Source organism: Cnephaeus nilssonii, assembly GCF_951640355.1.
Source record: "Cnephaeus nilssonii genome assembly, chromosome: 4".
Taxonomy (NCBI): Eukaryota; Metazoa; Chordata; class Mammalia; order Chiroptera; family Vespertilionidae; genus Cnephaeus; species Cnephaeus nilssonii.
The window spans coordinates 35,930,295-35,951,095 of NC_137075.1; the positions used below are offsets into that span (position 1 = coordinate 35,930,295).

The 20,801-nt window shown below is 47.0% G+C and overlaps 1 protein-coding gene across 1 annotated transcript; it reads right to left on the bottom strand.

Moving 5' to 3' along the window:
- Nucleotides 1-3,186: 3,186 nt before the first annotated feature.
- LOC307097961 (olfactory receptor 11H6-like) lies at nt 3,187-4,128 on the bottom strand (the record flags this gene model as incomplete). Its single annotated transcript, XM_079768292.1, has 1 exon — nt 3,187-4,128. The coding sequence occupies one exon, from the start codon at nt 4,126-4,128 to the stop codon at nt 3,187-3,189; it is 942 nt and encodes a 313-aa protein (XP_079624418.1).
- Between the last annotated feature and the right edge of the window lie 16,673 nt (nt 4,129-20,801).

The following is a 20,801-nucleotide window of genomic DNA, read 5'->3' on the forward strand; positions in this document are numbered from 1 at the left end:
CACAGACGCAGGTCTCTCTGCAGCCTGCTCTAGCTCCAGCTTCCAGCCATGTGACTTCCCTCAGCTGTAGTTCTAGCTACAGCTTCTGCCCAGGTGTGGCTTGTAACCTGGACTTCCTGTAGACCACATTAGCTTCAGGTACAGTCCCAGTGGCTTACCTCTGGGAATCCCTACCAGTCACACCTAATCCAGCTTTAACTCCAGGTCCTGGTGTGACTTGCCCCTGGCACTACCCACTCCATCTACAACTCCAACTGGCCTGTCAAGATGGTTCCAGTGCAGCTTGCCCTTGGCCCCTCTCCATTCTAGCTACCAGTCCAGGCCCTGGTAAGGTTTGTCCCCTGTGACCTACACATGCTCCAGCTCCAGCTGGCCCACCAAAGATACCCAGCATCCACATTCTACAAAGAAGTAGTTCCTACACAAGGTCACTCTTTTGTTTAATTCATAGAAACAAATGTAGAGAGACAGCCAACATAAGGAGACAGAAAAATGTGTCCCACATGAAAGACCAGACAAAAACCCAGAAAAAGAACTAAATAAAACAGAGACAAGCAATCTGTCAGATAAAGAATTCACAACACTGGTTATAAGAATGCTCAATGAACTTGGGAGAAGCATAGATGAACTCAGTGAGAATTTCAGCAATGAGATAGAAAACATAAAAAAGAACCAGTCAGAAATGACGAATGCAATAACTGAAATGAAGAATACATTAGAGGACATCAACACCATATTAGATGAAGCAGAGGGTCAAATAAGAGATTTGGAAGACAAGGTACCAAAAACCACTCACTTGGAACAGGAAAAAGAAAAAAGAAAAAAAATGAGGATAGTTTAAGGGACCTCTGGGACAACATCAGGCATACCAACATTCACATTATAGGGGTACTAGAAGGAGAAGAGAGAGAGAAAAAGTGACAGAAAAACACACAAAACCTACTTAAAGAAATAGTGAACAAAAATTTCCCCAACCTGGTAAAGGAAACAGACATCCAGGTCCAGGAAGTGCAGAGAGTTCCAAATAAAATGAACCTAAAGAGGTCCATACCAACACACATCATAATTAAAATGCCAAAAGTTAAATCAACAAGGATCTTTTAAAAACTTCCAAGTTGTAAACAAACAATCAAATAAACTTAAACTATATATCAAATAGGTAACAATCATCTTAAAGAAAAGTGAAAAAGGACAAGTCCAAGTAAATTTTAGCTACAGTACTTTCACCCCACTCAGTCTGAAGATAAAAGAACCAAAAGAACTCCAAAGAAAACTTTAATTTAGCTTAATAAGTTAGTAGGTTTATTGTTAATAGTGGTATGGGTATAGGAATTCTGAAACAAGTCTATGTGCATTATAGAATTGAGAAAAGGAGTAAATACATTTATTTTCTAAGGAGCCAGGCTCTCATGGTGAGAGAAAGGAGCTATAAACATAAATGGTGAAAGAAAAGAATAATATGAAATGGCTATTTTCCTGTCTGTCCACTGAAAGGACATGAGCAATGACACCTTAGTGGCTACGAACATACCTAGTGATCTCAGGTTCAAATATCACTTTCCATGAAAAAGAAAAGGGACCTTAGCAAAATGTCTGAGTCCATGGGATATTCTCTCTTGCTGCAGAAAACCAGTTAACACAATTACTACCACTACCATTATCACTAATATCTTCTTAAGATAAACTCATCGTCTTGTAGTTGAGAAGGAGACAGTTTGAGAGCAGTTGTTTTTCTCTTTCCTATGCATAATCTCCCAAAAATAAGAATGTGAAAAACATTCAAATGATACTTACTTATCTTGGGTATAAATTTTTTTGGCAAAGCAATGATTATTATACTTGTGCTATAATGTTTGATTGCTATCTAATATTCAGTTTGGTTGTTTGCACCAAGATGGCTTTTGAAAAGAAAAGAAATGTGGGCATAGTCTCAGTCTGCGTTATTCTAGAGTTTAAAAATTCCTAAATTTGAATGCAGTGGTTCCCAACCCTCTCTGTGTATAAGACTCTCCTTGACAGCTTTTCAAAACACCTGTGCCTAACTCTGAGTCAATTGGTTGAGAACCACTGTTCAGGTGGAGGTCGGTGTCAGTAGAAAATCCTACAAATGGGGTGATTACTGTCAGCCTTCTAGAGAACCTGCTGCAGATCAGTGGCTTTCCAACTGTAACGTGCATAATAATCTACTGAAGATAAAAAGCAGATTCTGCAAATAGGCCTGAGATGGGGCCCTGAAATCCCACCTTCTAAAAGCTCCCTAGTGGGATCGCTTTGTAAAGTATATGACTGTCCAAACACTATGCTGTACACCAGAAACTAATACAAAATAATTTTGAGTGTAAACTGTAATTGAAAAATAAAATTTAAAAAATGAAGAAAAATTGTTTTCAATAAAAATAAATAAATAAATGTTTCCTAGTGATGTCTGGCAAAATGATCCCCAAACCATATTTCAGTGATAAGGGTTGCATAATGTTTAAAAATATGCAGTAGTGGAAGTATGGTTAGTAAGAAGAAAATGAAACAGAGTAGTTACCTTATTAGGTAAAAGGGATTGGTGAAGGGCAGGAAGCAGATAATTTCTTAGACATTAATTTTCATTTGGTGAGACTTTTCCATTGATCGGATTATCATGTAATGACTGGTCCAACCAATCCAGGTCAATCTTACATTTTTCTAGGAAAGTTTTTTTCATTTCATCCATAAGACATATAAAATACAGATTGTTACAGAATTTGTATAGCTTCTTTATATATTGTCCTGAATGTCAGGAATGATAGTCTAGTGAGGAACTATGAATAGTATATATATTTTTATTTAAATTGACATTATTGACATTTTTGTGCTAGGTTCTGGGAGTATAGAAATTAATAAAGCATAGTCTCCGCTCTTAAGAAATTCACAGTCTAATAAGGATGGGGAAGCATGTGGAGACGGACTTGTGAACAGCTAACTATAATACAAGAAAGAAGGAAGGACATGTTAAATAGAAGTATAAGTAATGTGCTGTGGGAGAGGCAATTAATTCTGCCCAAGGAAAGACTTTATTAGTGTCCTGGCACTTAGGATTTTGAAATGGCTCCATCAAAAAGTTCACGCCTATTTTCCAGTTTCTTACCTGTTCACTGACAGGAGGCAAACAGTTTTAATTCATTGGGGAATAAGTCACTAAGTCACAGACCAATTTTAGGAACAGCTTAGAACTTTCTTTAAGGCATCCTTCATTTCTTTATTCCTAAGGCTGTAGATCATGGGGTTGAAAAAAGGGGTCAAAACTGAGTAGAACAAAGTTGTGAACTTCTGCATGCTCTCTGCTTGTCCTTTCCCTGGGTTTACATATGTCATCATCACAGAACCATAGAATAAAAACACAACAGCCAGGTGTGAGGAGCAGGTGGAGAAGGCCTTCTTCCGGCCAGCAACCGAGGGGACCTGGATTACGGCCCTCAGCACCAGGGTATAGGAGCCAATAATGTAGAAAAAGGTGGCAAATATGAGGAGGGAGCTCATGGTGCCACACAGAAGAACAGTCCCTGGAATTGGGGCACAGGTTGAAGCCAGGGCCAGCAGAGGACCCAGGTCGCACAGAAAGTCATCAATCACATTCTGGCCACAAAATGGTAGCTGTGTGACGAGTATCACCGGAATCAGAAACCAGAGGAAACCATACACCCAGCAGAAAATAACCAGGCTGCTGCAGAACTTAATAGTCATGATGGTGGGGTAGTGCAGGGGGCGGCAGATGGCCAGGAACCGGTCGTAGGCCATGATGGAGAGAAATAAGCATTCGGTTGTGCCCAGTGAGAAGAAGAAGTACAACTGGAGCAGGCACCGTGCAAAGGAGATGGTTTTGGTCTTGGAGAGGAAGTTGGCCAGCATGTTGGGCACATCAGAGTTCACATAGCAGATCTCCAGGAAGGAGAAGTTAGCTAGCAGAATGTACATCGGGGTGTGGAGCCGGTGGTCCCAGCACACTGCGCACACGATGGCCATGTTTCCAAAGAGGGTCAGGATGTAAGTCACGAAGAATATGGAAAAGAGGAGGATCTGTATTTCCCAGCGGCAAGGGAAGCCCAGGAGAATGAACTCGCTCACAGTGTGAGAAATGTTACTGCGCTCTGAGGTCATTTTCTTCCATCCTGTGAGGATTACAACAGAAATTACATATACAAAGAGAATTTTGCCTCCTGATTCTTCCCCAGGAGAGTGAGCACATTTTCCTGCTCAGAGGGAAAGTGGCCTAGACCAGTGGTTTCTGTTTTTGATTGGGCACCCCAACAATACAGTTGTTGAGTACGGTCTCTTATATGTGACTCTTTGCTTTTAAACTGTATACAAACTACTATCAATCACTATGGTAAATATTGGTAAATATTTTGAAAAAAACTTTCTTAGAATTAAAATAAAAATAGCAATTCAGATACTTCCTTTCTGCATCCTTCATGGGGTTCCCTGGTCCACCCAACTCTGAAGAACACTGGTCTATACAATACAGATAGGTGGCTGGCTAAAGCTAAATTGAGATGTAAATGGAGGAAAAAAAAGGGGGACATCTGTAATACTTTCAACAATAAGGATACATTTTAAAAATGAGATGTAAACTTTAACATGGGCAATTCAATCCTAAAACAACTAGAACTGACAAATATACCGAACAAAACGGTAATATCAGGTACGTGACATAAAGGAGGGAGCATGAAGCTCAATAGCCAGGAGTGAAAATAACTACAGCGTGACTTTAAGCACGTTACAATTTGGCTACATTAAGTGACCATTTACAGGCCATTATTAGTATACTAGAGGCCCGGTCCCTGCAGGACAGGCCGAATATCGGGCTGAAACCGGCAGTCCAACATCCCCCAAGGGATATAGTAGTGCATAAAGCAGCAGGTGGCCGGGGAGGAGCCCAAGCCCAGGTTGGATGCTGTGCCGCTCCCGCTCATCCCGGCCCCACTGCGCCTGCCGCTGCCACTTGGTAGCGCTGCCGCAGAGGCGGGAGAGGCTCGCCAGCCATGAACCCTGAGGCTGGCACCCATCGGGCAGCTGAGGGGTGCTCCTGCTGTGGGAGTGCACTGACCACTGGGGGAAGCTCCTGTGTTGAACGTCTGCCCCCTGGTGGTCAGTGTGCATCCTAGCAATCGGTTGACTGGTTGTTCTTCGTTCGGTTGTTCGGTTGCTTAGGCTTATATATATATAGATTTCTCTCTTTGTAGGATGGTGGGTACATCGGCTCCAGACTTTGATATTATCAGAATTTTGTGGAGGAACCTTTGAAAGGTGTAGATTTTTGGCTCCAGCTCAGGTTTGGGATCCACTGGCATAGCCGAGCATGGGCTTTGGAATTACAGATCTTGGCTCTGCCACTTCTTGAGGAGCATTTTCTCAGGGAAGGACTTAAGCTCTGAGACTATGTTACTTGCTCTGTAAAATATGAATAATAATACCTCCATAGCAAGGATGGCATGAGAATTGCATAAAATGATATGTACAAAAGCAGTTTACAAATTATAAAATGCTACAGAAATTTAAATTATTAAAAACTATTCAGGGATTTTATGTTATTACTATAGGCCTGGTGCAAGAAATTCATGCATTCAGATGGGGGGTGTCCCACAGCCCAGCCTATGCCCTCTCACAGTCTGGGAGCCCTCAGGGGATGGAGCGGGCCTAAGCCATCAGTTGGATATCCTTAGTGCTGCCATGGATGCAGCCTGCCCCACCACTGCCGGCTTCTGGCTGAGCAGTGCTCCCCCTGTGGGAGCACACTGACCACCAGGGGGCAACTCATGTGTTGAGCATCTGCCCCCTGGTGCTCAGTGCACGTCATAGCGACCAGTCATTCCACAGTTTGGTCAATTTGCATATTAGCCTTTTATTATATAGGATTTTATGTTATTATTATGATGCTAGCTTATTAACTATCCCTTGTTAATCTTTATAAATTAAGCTAATTTGAAAATGCCAAGGAATGTTTTTGTTTGTGGAATTTTAGTCACTTGACAGGCTAAGTACATGTATGTATGTGTGTGTATGAATAGGAGGGCACTCCTCAGTCCTCGCAAACCACACCCACTACAATTTCCTAATAAGCTTCCTTTTAAGACAATTTTTTACTCACCAAACACACCAGAGTGCTCATGTTATTCTGTATAGACTGCCTTCCTTGTAGGGATTACCATTATAGTTTTAAATGATCATTATTCACAGTGGCCAAGACATGGAAACAACTGAAGTGTCCTTCGATAGATTAGTGGTTAAAGATGTGATACATATATACAATGGATTAGTACTCAGCCATAAGAAAAGATGAAATACTGCCATTTGAGACAGCATGGATGGACCTTGAGAACACCATGCTAAGCAAAATAAGTCAGACAGAAAAAGTTGAGAACTATATGATTTCACTCATATGTGGTATATAAAACTGAAAGCAGCACATGAACAAACAAGAAAAACAAACAAAAACTAATACACACAGACAACAGTATGGTGGTTCCCAGAGGGAAAGGGGGTGGGGGATAGTTAAGGGTAAAGGGGGTCAAAGTCAAATATATGGTGACAGAAGAATATTTGACTTTGGGTGGTGGGCACACAATGCGATATACAGATAATGTATATAGATATGTATACTTGAAACCTATAAAATCTTATAAACCAATGTTGCCCCAATCCTATATAATAAAAGCCTAATATGCAAATCAACCAAACAGTGGAACGACTGGTGGAATGAACAGTCACTATGACGTGCAGTGACCACCAGGGGGCAGACGCTCAATGCAGGAGCTGCCCCCAGCCTGCAGGCCCCAGGCCAGCTAAGGTGGGTGCCAGAAGGGTCCCCTCCCCGATTACCCCCACCCGCAGAGGGAGGTGAATGGTGGCAGCAGTGGGGGCCAGGGCCGGTGAGTGGGTGGTGCCAGGCTGGCCAAGGCAGGTGCCAGCAGGGGGCCCCCCAATCGCCTCACTGGTCACCCCACAGATCAGCCCTGATTGCTGGCCCGGCAGGCCTAGGGGCTCTACCTGTGCACGAATTTCGTGCACTGGGCCTCTAACAAATTTAGTAACAAAATAAATGATAGGATCATGTCCCTGATAGTTACACTGTAGCTTGTATTTAGGCCACCTAGTGGAATCTGCCATGCTTCCTGAGCAATCCTTTCCCACACTTCACCCCCACCCTCCACACACACCTGTGGGATTTCCTGGGAAGTGAGGATCAGACTGTGCTCAAATGATCATAACAGAGGAACACCAATAGATATTATTTCAACACAGGCAGCCTTCTGGAAATCAGGTTTTTGGTGCAACCTTTTTTTCTTCCTGGTGTTCTTTGATTTTGTGGTTTATTCAGCCCTGGAGAAAGCATAACTATTTTGAATAAAGGGGAATACAGAGAAGTGTTTCTGAAATATAGGCTTTGGCCTAGGCAAAAATTTAATCTAGATGAAGTTTGGAATATGGGTTTACATCTTTGTTTCACCTCTTCTTCTCTCCCGCCCCCCCCCCCCCCCCCCCCCCCCCCGCCCCGCCGTTTTCCCATTTTTAAGTGCTCAGAGTTCACATTCTCTGTTCAGGTTTTCTTATCCGGGGGAAAAGAAATCCAATAAACACATGCATAGGCTTAAATCCAGCATCTGTGCAGATTTTGGCAGATGGCACACTCTCCAAATTTATTGGAGTGGCATTTACTGGAGAAAACTTGTAGACCTGTCACAGGTTTGCAGGTCCCTTTTGCGCATTGTAACTACAATGGCACACAGAGATCTAGGATACTCCATTCCAAGAGGACACCCCAACCTTTGTACTGTGAGTTTTCTTTTAACTGTGTCATTAGGAAAGTGCTAACCTCTCCCTTAATGCTATTTTAATGTCAAGATGAAGAAAACTTGGCTCTAGTCCTGTTCCCAGGCTCAGAGCTCGAGGCTGGGGGAAAAGGGAACACCAGCTCTTCTGCTGGTGTGATTGGGGGTTATGGTTCAAGCTTTGCAGCTGCAGTTGTAGGAAATGAAAAAGCTAATAGCAAGATTCTTTACATCAGCCATGTGACAGAGAAAGTAATTGCCTTAAACCCTGGGCAATAGATGCTCCATTTCTATGGAGGTTAACAGGAGGCAACTTCCTCTTTGGGAGGGCAGTTTGAAAGAGATTAGTTTTGAACAAGTTAATGCTTATGTCTAACATGTATTTTGTTTTGGGAGGGGGCTTTCTTAATTACTCAGTAGGAGAACGATAGGATTATGGCTTCTATTTTACATATGAGGAGATTAAAGACTCAAAGAGGTTAAACCCAAACCAGTGAGTGACAGGCCCAGGACAAGATTCCATGCTTTTCGGCTCCTATTTTTTTTTTTTTTTTTTTTACTGCTTTAGAGGACCTCCAGCATAAATGTGTCCAAAATGCCACCCATTCCAGGGGAAAAGGTTAATTGGATTAATAAAATGAGTAACTATAGCTAGCGTGACAGGCGTTACTACATTATTTGAGGGGAAGAAGGTGAGGTCTTTCTAGCACCCCTCAATGATACCACTTAGGTAGAATTATGTTCTTGTCATTTTTATATGGCTATCTTATTTTTTTGTAATAAGTTATAAAACATATACATATTTCAAGAGCTGAACTGAATGTATTCCCAAGTATGGTCGTAAAATGGCATCAACTGACCATTGAAAATGAGATGTTGAAGGTGTTATTTCCTGGCAGTAATTAAAAAAAGAGAGGTGATCCCTCTCAAATAAATTGATGTGAGAAGGGCAGAGAGGCAGCTATATGTAGAGTTATTTCACTCTTATCTTACCTTTGTGATCTGCAATATACAGCTCCCCGTCATTATCCATAATCTGAGGCAAATCACCTTTCATCCACTTATACAAAATCAAGATAAATGAAGTAAAATAAAAAGAAGATTTAAAAAATAGAGAAAATAAACTAGGAAGAAATGATAGTTGCTGAGGAGAAATAGAAAGGGCGTGCAGTCATATATATCCTTACATTCTGGGATGTTATAATTCTATTTGTTGGAGCCTTTGATTTATCATTACTTTCATCATTTAAGAATTTTTTACCAGTTAGATGCTATTTCATTTCTACCACTGCCTTCCTGAGTCTTTATTTTCCAGTTGTTTTTGTAGCATAAAGGACGATTGAGTCAATGTGCTATGTCCTAAGGACTCAAGGGAATAGTTGAGTTCTGTGCTCCTGTACTCTGGAAGAAATAAAAAATCTGTCAAGTCAAGCCTTCTGTTTCTTGGAATAATGTATTGCTCATAGTCATTAGCCTCAGACATATCATGGATTAGAATGGATATACAAAATCACATTTTCTTATTGATCTGAATTCACTGAATCTTGGAGCAGGAATAGATTTAAGGGGTTCTCTAGCCTCTCCTTCAACCAGCAGTAAGACCCTCTCTCTTCCACCTTCTTGCTAGTTGGTTATCTAGCTTCTGCTGGAATAATCCATGACAAATCGCTCACTGAAAGGCAAACAGCTTTTATTTTTAAAAGTTGTAATAAACTTCCTTGTTCTCTCTTACATTCCTGGGTAATTTTGCCATCTTGATTTATCCTGTTGGTCTTACTTCTGCCTCAGGGAAGAGAGGTTAACAATATGTGACCATCATATGCACAGACTCTATTAGGATTTGGAACATGCATTCTCTTTCTTCCTCTTCCAACAATTACAGAAGTAGTGATTGAGCCACATGAAAGCCACAAGTAGCAGAGCTAGGCATATTTGAGTTCTTTCAACCACATTATACTGATTGCTCAGACTAAGTCTACACAGTAGCACTTAAAAAATATTTGAGGGAAAACCAAGATGGCGGCATAGGTTAAACACCTAACCTACAGCCGGGCACAACAATATCAAAAACACAACTAAAAGTCAAAACGGACATCATCCAGAACCACAGGAAAGCTGGCTGACTGAAATGCCCACAATTAGAAGGAAAAAGAAAACCACAAGGAAAATCAGAGAAGCCGTAAAAGCTTGAGGTATGGAGACACGGGCGGAGACACGAGCCCGCGAGCGTGCGGGGAAGACGGAGCCGGAGAGGAAGGGGCGGCTGACGGCCTGGCTGGCGTTCTCTGGCGGGAAGGAGATAAAAGCGCCAGATTGTGCTGAACCCCAGCTCCGACTGCACTGAACCCCATTTCCCGGCGAAACCCTGGGAAGCCGGGCTCATGCTGGGGGAGTCTGAGCTGTGGGACGGAGACACAGAGGAGCTGCGCCGGAGCCGCGCACGGGAATGTGCGCAGAGGAGGGTCTGTTGCCTGTGCCGCTGGATTGCCCTAGCGGGAAGGAGACAAAAGCTCCGGACTGTGCTGAATCCCTAGTTCCAACTGCACTGAACCCCAGTTCCGGGAAAGACCCGGGGAAACCAGGCTCATACTGGGGAAAACTGGACTGTGGGGCAGAGATGCAGAGAGGCGGCGAAGAACAGAGCACCGGAGGCGCGCAGGGGATTGTGCGCGGAGGATGGGCTGTTGACTGTGCCGCTGAGTCGCCCTGGAGGGAAGGAGACAAAAGCGCCAGACTGAGGTGAGCCCCAATTCTGACTACACGGAAACCCAGTTCCGGGAGAGAATCTGGGAATCCAGATTCATTGGGGGAGAGACTAGACTGTTTGGCAGCGCGCGAAACTCCAGGGCACTTTTCTCTCAGAGGTGTTTGCTGGGAGTACAGAGGGACACTGAGACACAGGAACCTCATAGGGCGGGGCTGACAGGAAGCCAAGGCGGTAGGCTCCGCCCTGTAACTCCGCCCCATCAAAGCTGAACACAGAGGCTTTTACAATTTTGCAAGTCTAGTTGAATGGGGCTGTCTCCCGGCATAGACACAGCTGATCCTCACAGCCAATTGGGCCGGAGGTCACATCCTCCCAGTGTACCAACAGCAACCAAGGCTTAACAACACCAAGACTTTGCACTCAGCCCACAAAGGGGGATATCAAGAGCGACCACCTAGGGAGATTGGGGAAGCTGAGCGATAGGGAGGCAGCCAAAAGGGGAAGGCACCGAAACAGGTCACGAATATAAGGGATGCTGTAATTCCTGCTGAGGGGCCACAGGCAGTAGCTGACCTACACTACATTGGAGACCCAGAAATGAGGGCATCTAGTGGTCGGTGTGAGATGACACCAGACTTCGACCACTCCCATAAGGGACACATTCAAGAGGCAGACGCAGTGAGCGCCGAAGCCTTGCTGCACCAAGACCCGGCACATAGGCGTGTCTTCCGCACAGCAACTCTTCCTTTATAGACACAGAGGGTCCGCACGGCCAATAGGCCTGGAGGACAATTCCTCCCAGTGACACCAACAACAATCAAGACTTAACTATACAAACAAGGACAAAGATGGAGGCATAGGGCAGAAGCCTGATTGCTGCCTACCACAACGGTTTTGAGACTACAACGGGAGAGCAGAGCAGACACCATCCAGAACCACCGGAGGGCTAACTGAGCGGATGCTATACAACTAGAATAAAAGAGAGGGGTACGCGGGATGAAGCTGATGCCGGTGACCCAAAGACCAAACTTTAAAAACTACGGCTCAGGCGACACAATGGTGGCCTGGAACGTGCTCGGTGCAGTTCCCCCGGCGGTCTCCGGCTGAGGGGAAGGCTTCACTCGCTGCCGAGCACGGACAGACGAGCCCCTGGGAGACATGGGGCGGGAGACTACGCGCTTGCTGACCTCCGAGTCCTTCAAGAATCTCAACACCCCGGAAGCGGCCAGGTGCGCACGCTCGGCGACCGGCCACCGCTGCAGACCCAAGGGCCGACGCAGCCACCCCGGACCAGCCCGCCGCCGCGCACCGGGCACACCGGAGCTTCGCCGAGCCCGCCGCCCAACGAGTTCTGCGGTGGCTGCCCTGGAACTCTGAGAAAATGGCCGAAGGAATTGCTGAGAGGGAATTGACCAACAGGAATTGGGATCAAGAAGACGAAACCCCGCTGGGTCCCGGATCCGGGTGAAGCCGCGTGCCCCTGGGTATGGGTGAGGCTGGGAACTGGGTCAGGGTGAGGCTGGGCCCCGGGTCCGGGTGAGGCCACGTGCCCCTGGGTCCGGGCGAGGCCATGCGCCCCTGGGTCCGGGTGAAGCTGAATCCTGGGTCCGGGCGAGGCCGTGCGCCCCTGGGTCCGGGTGAGGCTGAATCCTGGGTCTGGGCGAGGCCGCGGGCCCCTGGAGCCGGGTGAGCCCTGGGCCCCGGGTCCGGGCGAGGCCGCGGGCCCCTGGAGCCGGGTGAGCCCTGGGCCCCGGGTCGGGGCGAGGCCGCGGGCCCCTGGAGCCGGGTGAGCCCTGGGCCCCGGGTCGGGGCGAGGCCGCGGGCCCCTGGAGCCGGGTGAGCCCTGGGCCCCGGGTCCGGGCGAGGCCGCGGGCCCCTGGAGCCGGGTGAGCCCTGGGCCCCGGGTCCGGGCGAGGCCGCGGGCCCCTGGAGCCGGGTGAGCCCTGGGCCCCGGGTCCGGGCGAGGCCGCGGGCCCCTGGAGCCGGGTGAGCCCTGGGCCCCGGGTCCGGGCGAGGCCGCGGGCCCCTGGAGCCGGGTGAGCCCTGGGCCCCGGGTCGGGGCGAGGCCGCGGGCCCCTGGAGCCGGGTGAGCCCTGGGCCCCGGGTCGGGGCGAGGCCGCGGGCCCCTGGAGCCGGGTGAGCCCTGGGCCCCGGGTCGGGGCGAGGCCGCGGGCCCCTGGAGCCGGGTGAGCCCTGGGCCCCGGGTCGGGGCGAGGCCGCGGGCCCCTGGAGCCGGGTGAGCCCTGGGCCCCGGGTCGGGGCGAGGCCGCGGGCCCCTGGAGCCGGGTGAGCCCTGGGCCCCGGGTCGGGGCGAGGCCGCGGGCCCCTGGAGCCGGGTGAGCCCTGGGCCCCGGGTCGGGGCGAGGCCGCGGGCCCCTGGAGCCGGGTGAGCCCTGGGCCCCGGGTCGGGGCGAGGCCGCGGGCCCCTGGAGCCGGGTGAGCCCTGGGCCCCGGGTCGGGGCGAGGCCGCGGGCCCCTGGAGCCGGGTGAGCCCTGGGCCCCGGGTCGGGGCGAGGCCGCGGGCCCCTGGAGCCGGGTGAGCCCTGGGCCCCGGGTCGGGGCGAGGCCGCGGGCCCCTGGAGCCGGGTGAGCCCTGGGCCCCGGGTCGGGGCGAGGCCGCGGGCCCCTGGAGCCGGGTGAGCCCTGGGCCCCGGGTCGGGGCGAGGCCGCGGGCCCCTGGAGCCGGGTGAGCCCTGGGCCCCGGGTCGGGGCGAGGCCGCGGGCCCCTGGAGCCGGGTGAGCCCTGGGCCCCGGGTCGGGGCGAGGCCGCGGGCCCCTGGAGCCGGGTGAGCCCTGGGCCCCGGGTCGGGGCGAGGCCGCGGGCCCCTGGAGCCGGGTGAGCCCTGGGCCCCGGGTCGGGGCGAGGCCGCGGGCCCCTGGAGCCGGGTGAGCCCTGGGCCCCGGGTCGGGGCGAGGCCGCGGGCCCCTGGAGCCGGGTGAGCCCTGGGCCCCGGGTCCGGGCGAGGCCGCGGGCCCCTGGAGCCGGGTGAGCCCTGGGCCCCGGGTCCGGGCGAGGCCGCGGGCCCCTGGAGCCGGGTGAGCCCTGGGCCCCGGGTCCGGGCGAGGCCGCGGGCCCCTGGAGCCGGGTGAGCCCTGGGCCCCGGGTCCGGGCGAGGCCGCGGGCCCCTGGAGCCGGGTGAGCCCTGGGCCCCGGGTCGGGGCGAGGCCGCGGGCCCCTGGAGCCGGGTGAGCCCTGGGCCCCGGGTCCGGGCGAGGCCGCGGGCCCCTGGAGCCGGGTGAGCCCTGGGCCCCGGGTCCGGGCGAGGCCGCGGGCCCCTGGAGCCGGGTGAGCCCTGGGCCCCGGGTCCGGGCGAGGCCGCGGGCCCCTGGAGCCGGGTGAGCCCTGGGCCCCGGGTCCGGGCGAGGCCGCGGGCCCCTGGAGCCGGGTGAGCCCTGGGCCCCGGGTCCGGGCGAGGCCGCGGGCCCCTGGAGCCGGGTGAGCCCTGGGCCCCGGGTCCGGGCGAGGCCGCGGGCCCCTGGAGCCGGGTGAGCCCTGGGCCCCGGGTCCGGGCGAGGCCGCGGGCCCCTGGAGCCGGGTGAGCCCTGGGCCCCGGGTCCGGGCGAGGCCGCGGGCCCCTGGAGCCGGGTGAGCCTGGCCCCGAGTCCGGGCGAGGCCGTGGGCCCCTGGATCCGGGTGAAGCAGTGCCCCTGGGTCCAGCCGAGACCAAACCAGAGGGAGTCGGACCTGCATTACCACCATTTGTCCACCATCCAGAGCTGAGGGGTCAGTGCCGACATGTACTCATAGGGAACCGGTGGACATTGATATTGGGTCTCAAAAGAACTGTTGGTCCAGAAAGAAACTCACTACAGACTGATTCATTTGCCTGTCAGCATAACTATTTTTGCTCGTCGCACATTCAATTCTTATAAGTATATCTATAGTGACACATGATTTCGCTCATCTAGGGGAAATGATGAACAACATAGACTGATGAACAAGAACAGAACCAGAAACAAGGAGGCATCGATCGGACTATCGGGCCTCAGAGGGAGGATAGGGGAGGGTGGGGGGAGGGGGGAGAGATCAACCAAAGGTCTTGTGTGCATGCATATGAGCCTAACCAATGCTTAAGTTCAACAGAGGGTTGGGGCATCCAAGGGGAGGGGTGTGGGATGGGAATGGGGGGATGAGGACAAATATGTGACACCTTAATCAATAAAGAAATTAAAAAAAAAAAAAAATATTTGAGGAACTTAAAACAGACTGTCAAACCTCAGAGGAAAAGCAGGGGAGGTTTTGGAGGGGGAAGAGATCAACAAATGAACTCGTATATGCACATGCATAACCCATAGACACAGACAATAGGGTGGTGAAGGTCTGAAGGGTGGGTGGGAGGGGATGGGAGAGGTCAATGGGGGAAAAGGGAATACAAGCAATACTTTCAACAATAAAGATTAAAAAATGTATTTAAGGAAGGTACACATGTGCTTTTTGAGTCTTCTCTATTTACACCAAGCACTCTTGGTTTCTTCAGCTGAATATGACATACTTCCCAGGGTGCTCACCATCCTAGTTGCCTTCTTGTGATTGCTCTATACTTTCTAAGATGTGATCTTACTAAAACTGAACACAATATTCCTCACACTGTGACTGACGCAGTGCACAGTGGTATTCTAGTAATCTCTAGAAAGTCATGCCTACTTTAGTTAACATTGGCGGTAACTTTATACTTTTACTTTTATTGAATTTTCATTTTACCAAAGCCCTTAGAGTTTGTTCACAAGTATTTCTTTAAAACCAGATTGGTCCCATCTGATGCTTGTGTCATTAATATTTTTAAGTGAGGGACGTTAATGACTGAATTTCACCCAAGTGTTTCAGTCTATTAAGATCTTAATACTTTCAAATATTAGCCTTCCCCTCTATTTTTATTGCCTATAAATTTGATAAAATTTCTTGTGTGTTTCCCTTACATCTTTGATTAAAATATCATGTAGAACATGATAAAATGTTTTTCAGATCTCTTAAAACTTTTTCTAATTAACACCTATTATTACCAACAATTGTAGAAAGATGGCTAAGCTAAAAATAGAAAATAATACAAAGGTGATGAAAATGATCTTGTATTTCTGGAAAACATTCTTGCAAAAATGATAAAACAAATGGTTTATGAAAATTTTTAAAAACAAGTTTTAAACTTTAAACTGGTATCCTTGTTTAGTTTTTTAAAAATGTTCTTTTAGTCTTCAGAATTCTTTAAAGACACCATTAGTGATTTTTAAATCATATCTTTAAATTCCCTCTGCACCCTGGGATATAATTTGCCTATGTCTAAAAGTTTAAGCTTATTTAAAACTAGAGGCCCGATGCACAAAATTTGTGCAAGGGGTTTGGCCCTCGCAGCAGCCCCAGCTGCCTCTCGGCCCAGCCCACTGGTTGTTCCAGAAGGTCCTTCCACAGCCCAATCTAATTAGCATATAGCTCTTTATTATATAGGATAATTGAGTGCTGTTTTACTTTATTGTCATGTTAATCCCCCCTTTTTCTGCTGAAATTATTTTAATAATATATATTGTTTAACCCAATTTATCCCAAATAATGTCATTTTAACATGAAATTACTTTTAAAAACTACCAATGTGCTCTTTTGCATTTTTAAATGCCTGGTCTACAATATCTGTCATGTGTTTTATGCTTATAGCACATATCGGTTCAGACATTTCAAGCACTTCTCCTTTCGGAAAGATCTTCCTTTGGAGCTGTCCATACTCTATTTTAAACTGATGGGTTGCATCTCTTTCTCTCTCCAGAGGGCAAGGCATGGCCCAGTCTTTTCCTTTCATCTCATAAACTTTGCAAATAAGGAGACTTTCACCACAATGCTATCAGGTGGTGCTAGAAATTCTTTTTATTTCTTCAGGTTTTTTTTCTTTATTGATTAAGGTATTGCATAGAAATACTTTCTTATTCAGGTATTAACCCAGTGAAAAGCTCACTAAATTCTTTAGAGAAACTCATTCTTTCTTTATAATCACTTTATTTCACTTGTCTCCTAGTATGTTTGTCTCTTTCTTTCTCTCTCTCCAGTTATTTATTTCTTTAGAGTTACTTCTAAGATGACAATATGACTTTGGATTTCTGACCCTGGAAAATTTAAGAACTGGCTACAATACTACCCATCTTATATAGTTTCAGTACTTAATATCATTAAAGAACAATATTTCGTAACATTTTTGGTAAAATATTTTTAAATAACAGCATTAACTTGTTTATTACTGTCCATCATGAATTTAAGTTCATTTTCTATTAACTGTCATGTAGCCACCACTTATTGAACATCGATGTGGTGGGTACAGTCTTTTCAAGCTTATCTTCTAAACTTCGTAGTTGCTTGCTGGCCTAAAGCATTTCAAGAACTGAGTGAAAGTTTATGGAGGGCCTACTGTATTCTTGTTTACTTTTCCATGTAAGGGATGTTTAAAGATGTATACTTATATTCCTGCATGTTGAAATGTCTTAACAATTAGAAATATTATTCTCAGTAAAGTGAAGGGCCATTTTCAGAAGTGAATATAGGAAGTCCTAGTGTAAATTGTGGGGGTGAAGTTTATATGACCTCTAGATTTCTGGATGAAAGTGGATAATTTGAGTTTGAGAAGTATAATTTTTCTTTTGCTTTTCAAGTGAGCACAGATAAATCATCATGATAGCAGTGCTGGTGAAGGTGCAATGAAATGATATTCAGAAGAACTGTTGGAGAGGATATAAACTCATACATTTTTTTTTTCTGGCAGGCAATTTGGAAATACCCAGATCTTTAAAACATTTATACCCATTAAGTAACAATCAGAGGCCAAGAAAAAATTAATAATAAGCAAATTCCTCACTATTTGGGTCATGATTGACTTACCGTGCAGGGTGCCATCTCCCCTTCACATGCCAATGAAGTCAGCCTTTGTGCCAGCGTTCAGGAGAAAGGGAAAATTTCCCACAGGGCGTCTGCAGGCTGTATTTTACTTTTGGGTGACCAACCCCATTTCATATTCCTAGGACAGGAATCAGAAGGTAAGTTTAAAAATTGAAATGCAGTGTTGTGGGAAATAATAGCCCCCACCTTCTGGAGAGGATTTGTGTGGTTACTTCTTTCCCAGCGGAAAGAGTCACATCTCATCCTCAGTTTACTTTTCTTCCCTCCAAGAAACAAAAAGGAAAATGATATTAGTTTCTAATTGGGCTTTTACTTTTCTTCAGCGAGTTTTATTTTAAGGAGCACCCTGTAGTTTAGAATAAAGGCCACAAAACCCATGGCAGATAGTAGAAAGGATGAAATGAAGACAAAATAATAATAATAATAATAATAATAATAATTTTGACTTTCAGTTGACAAAATTTGAAAGTAATAGTTTCTTTTTCAGCTAGAAAGGCACTTTATCAAACTTACATTTCCACACTCAAAATATAGCACATGTTTTTCTCTGCCCCATATGCATGAAATATTGGTACTTGCCCTTTGTTGGAGTTGATTCAGTCACTGATTAGGAACAAGAAACTGTCTGCAGATAAGCCTTCCCCTGCTCTTCACTTTGTCTGGATCTCAGAGTTCTGTCCCTGGGGCAGTGCACTTGGGGAAAATTTTTTTGAAGTTGGAAAAGATGTGTTTTCCCCTCCAGCAATAATAAGAATGAAAGCCTGGATTCTCCACTTGTCCCCAGTGAAACTATTACTGGACCACAGCCAACTTCCCTAAAGGGCCTCTTTGCTGAGATTCTCTCAGCTGGATGGACATTACCCCAGGGACCCAGCTTTGGATGAGTTTATTTCAAACATCTGATAAGTCATTTTTTCACATTAGAACAAAGATTCTATTCCATTTGCACTGCCCATTTGGCATGCAATTCTGAGCCTCTTTCTCTGATTAAAGAAACACCTATCTTGTTTATTCTAGCTGCCCACCCCCCTTTTTTTTGCCTTTCTGAAATGCCATACATATATATATATTAGAAGCCCATTGCACGAAGTTTCGTGCAATAGACCTTCCTTCACCTGGCTGCCGGCACCAGTTTTCCGCCAGCACCAGTTTTCCTCTGGCCACCTGCCGATCGGACCGCCTCCCGCCAGCACAATCGGCCACCCCAAGTTCCTCCAACACCAGTTTTCCTCTGGCCACCCGCTGATCGATCGGAGTGCCTCCCACTGTGGCTGGTGGGTGGCCAGAGGAAAACTGGTGCTGGCGGAAAACTGGTGCTGGCAGCCATGCAATCAGCCACCCTGAGTTCCACCACCGGCACCTTCTGCCGGCCCCATGGGTCCTCCCGCCAGCCCAATCAGCCACCCCGAGTCCCGCCCCCAGCCTCCCACTGGCCCAATCATGGGCATAGCGGAGTGATGGTTATTTGCATACTTCCCTTTTATTAGGTAGGATATATATATATATATATATATATATATATATATATATATATATATAATTTTTAAAATAATTTTTATTGTCTAAAGTTTTACATATGTCTCCTTTTTCCCTAATTGACTCCCCACCCCCAGCCATTCCCACCCTGGGCAAGCCCCCACCGCCCCACTGTCTGTATCCATTGGTTATGCTAATATGCATGCATACAAGTCCTTTGGTTGCTCTCTAACATCTCCCCTCCCCTGCCATTTGTCTCTGGGTCTATTCTTGTTCATCAAATCATGTTGTTCCTAGCTGCCCTTTTACTTTGCCTTTTACAAATATAAGTAGTTAATATTTAGTAAAAGATTATTACTTGCCAGTCAGTAAGATGTAACTATTATAAATAAGCTCATTTAACTCCCATAATAATTCAATATGTTAGATATTACTATGATTTTTATTTTATAGGTAAAGTTATTGAAGCTTAGATAAATCATTTGTTCAAAGTGTCACATCTTATAAATGGGAATGCAAATATATGAATGTAGTTGTTTCTGAAAGCAGAGCTTGAGTTCTCAAATACTAAACTATTTACCCTGAACCTTTACTTGGCAGTGAAAGAAAACATTACTTATTGATAATTCATCTCATGCCAGCCATCATGGCAAATTCTTTTATAAAAATCATTTTATTTAATTATTGCAACACCCTGTGTGCCAGGTGATCACTGCTATAATTTAAAAAAATTCTGATTATAAAAGTAATATGTGTTTAAACAAAATTTAGAAGATTCAGAAGAATTAAGGGAGCTAAAATTAGTGAAAATTCTATGAAGCAGGTAGAAATTCATGTAAAAACTTGGCATATTTCCTGTGGTCTTTCTTGCTTCAACACTTTTTCTTTAAACATATGAGGTCAGAGGATTTCTGGTCAAGATAGCAGTGTAGTTAAACATGATACTCGCCTCCTCCTCCATCCACATCAAAATTACAACTAAACTACGGAACAACCATCATTCAGAGTCACCTGTAATTGAGCTAAATGGAAGTCCTGCAACTGTGAAATTAAAGAAGAAGCCACATCAGTGCAGAGGCACAAAAAGGCTGTTCCCATACCCATGTGTGGCAGATAAAAAACTCATTCTTCTGAGGAATGAGTGATCCCAGTTCCACACCAGACCCCCAGATCAGGGTTCCAGTGCCAGGAAGAGAAGTCCCGATAACTTCTGGCTGTAAAAACCAACATGGTTTGAGGAGGGAGGCTGAGTCTGCTGGAGTCCCAGGCAGTTTCTCATAAAGAGCCTGCACACGGACTCACTTGAACTCTCTCCCTCTAAGCTCCAGTGCAGGGCAGTAGCTTGAAAGGCACAAAAGATATATGGGGAAGAATTGAATTGCTTGGCATCAGGGCAAGAGCTGGAGGGGCAACATTTTCCCCCCAGACAGAAATGTTGGCAGAGGCCATTGCTACTTTGAAGATCTTCCTCCACAGAACCAGCAGATGGGTGCCATAATCTGAGACTCTATCAACCTAGCTCACACTGCCCACCCTGGTAATTCCTTGAAGTCCTGCTCCACCAAACTTTCAGGCCCACCTAAACTGTTTCTGGTGGCTTCACCATAGGAATGGCCTGTCTTGGCTCAGGCTTCAGATTATCCTAAAATATCTCAAACAAGAAGCATCTTGCCTCAGCAAGCCCCATACTTCTCATTAAGTGGTCCCAGGTCTGGCACTAGTATCTGCCAGTATTGACCTTGCCTGGGCACCTCCAAAACCAACACAAGAAGCAGCCATCTGCAGATCTCTTTGTAGCTTATGACTGGTGGCCCAAGGAAGAACACAGGTGGTGGCTGACCTAGGCCTACACCTCCTAGAAGGCCCCATAGCCAGCATGACCAGTAAACAGCTTCAGACCACATCAAAGCACCACCACCCAAACACCTTCATAAGCAATAAATGCACT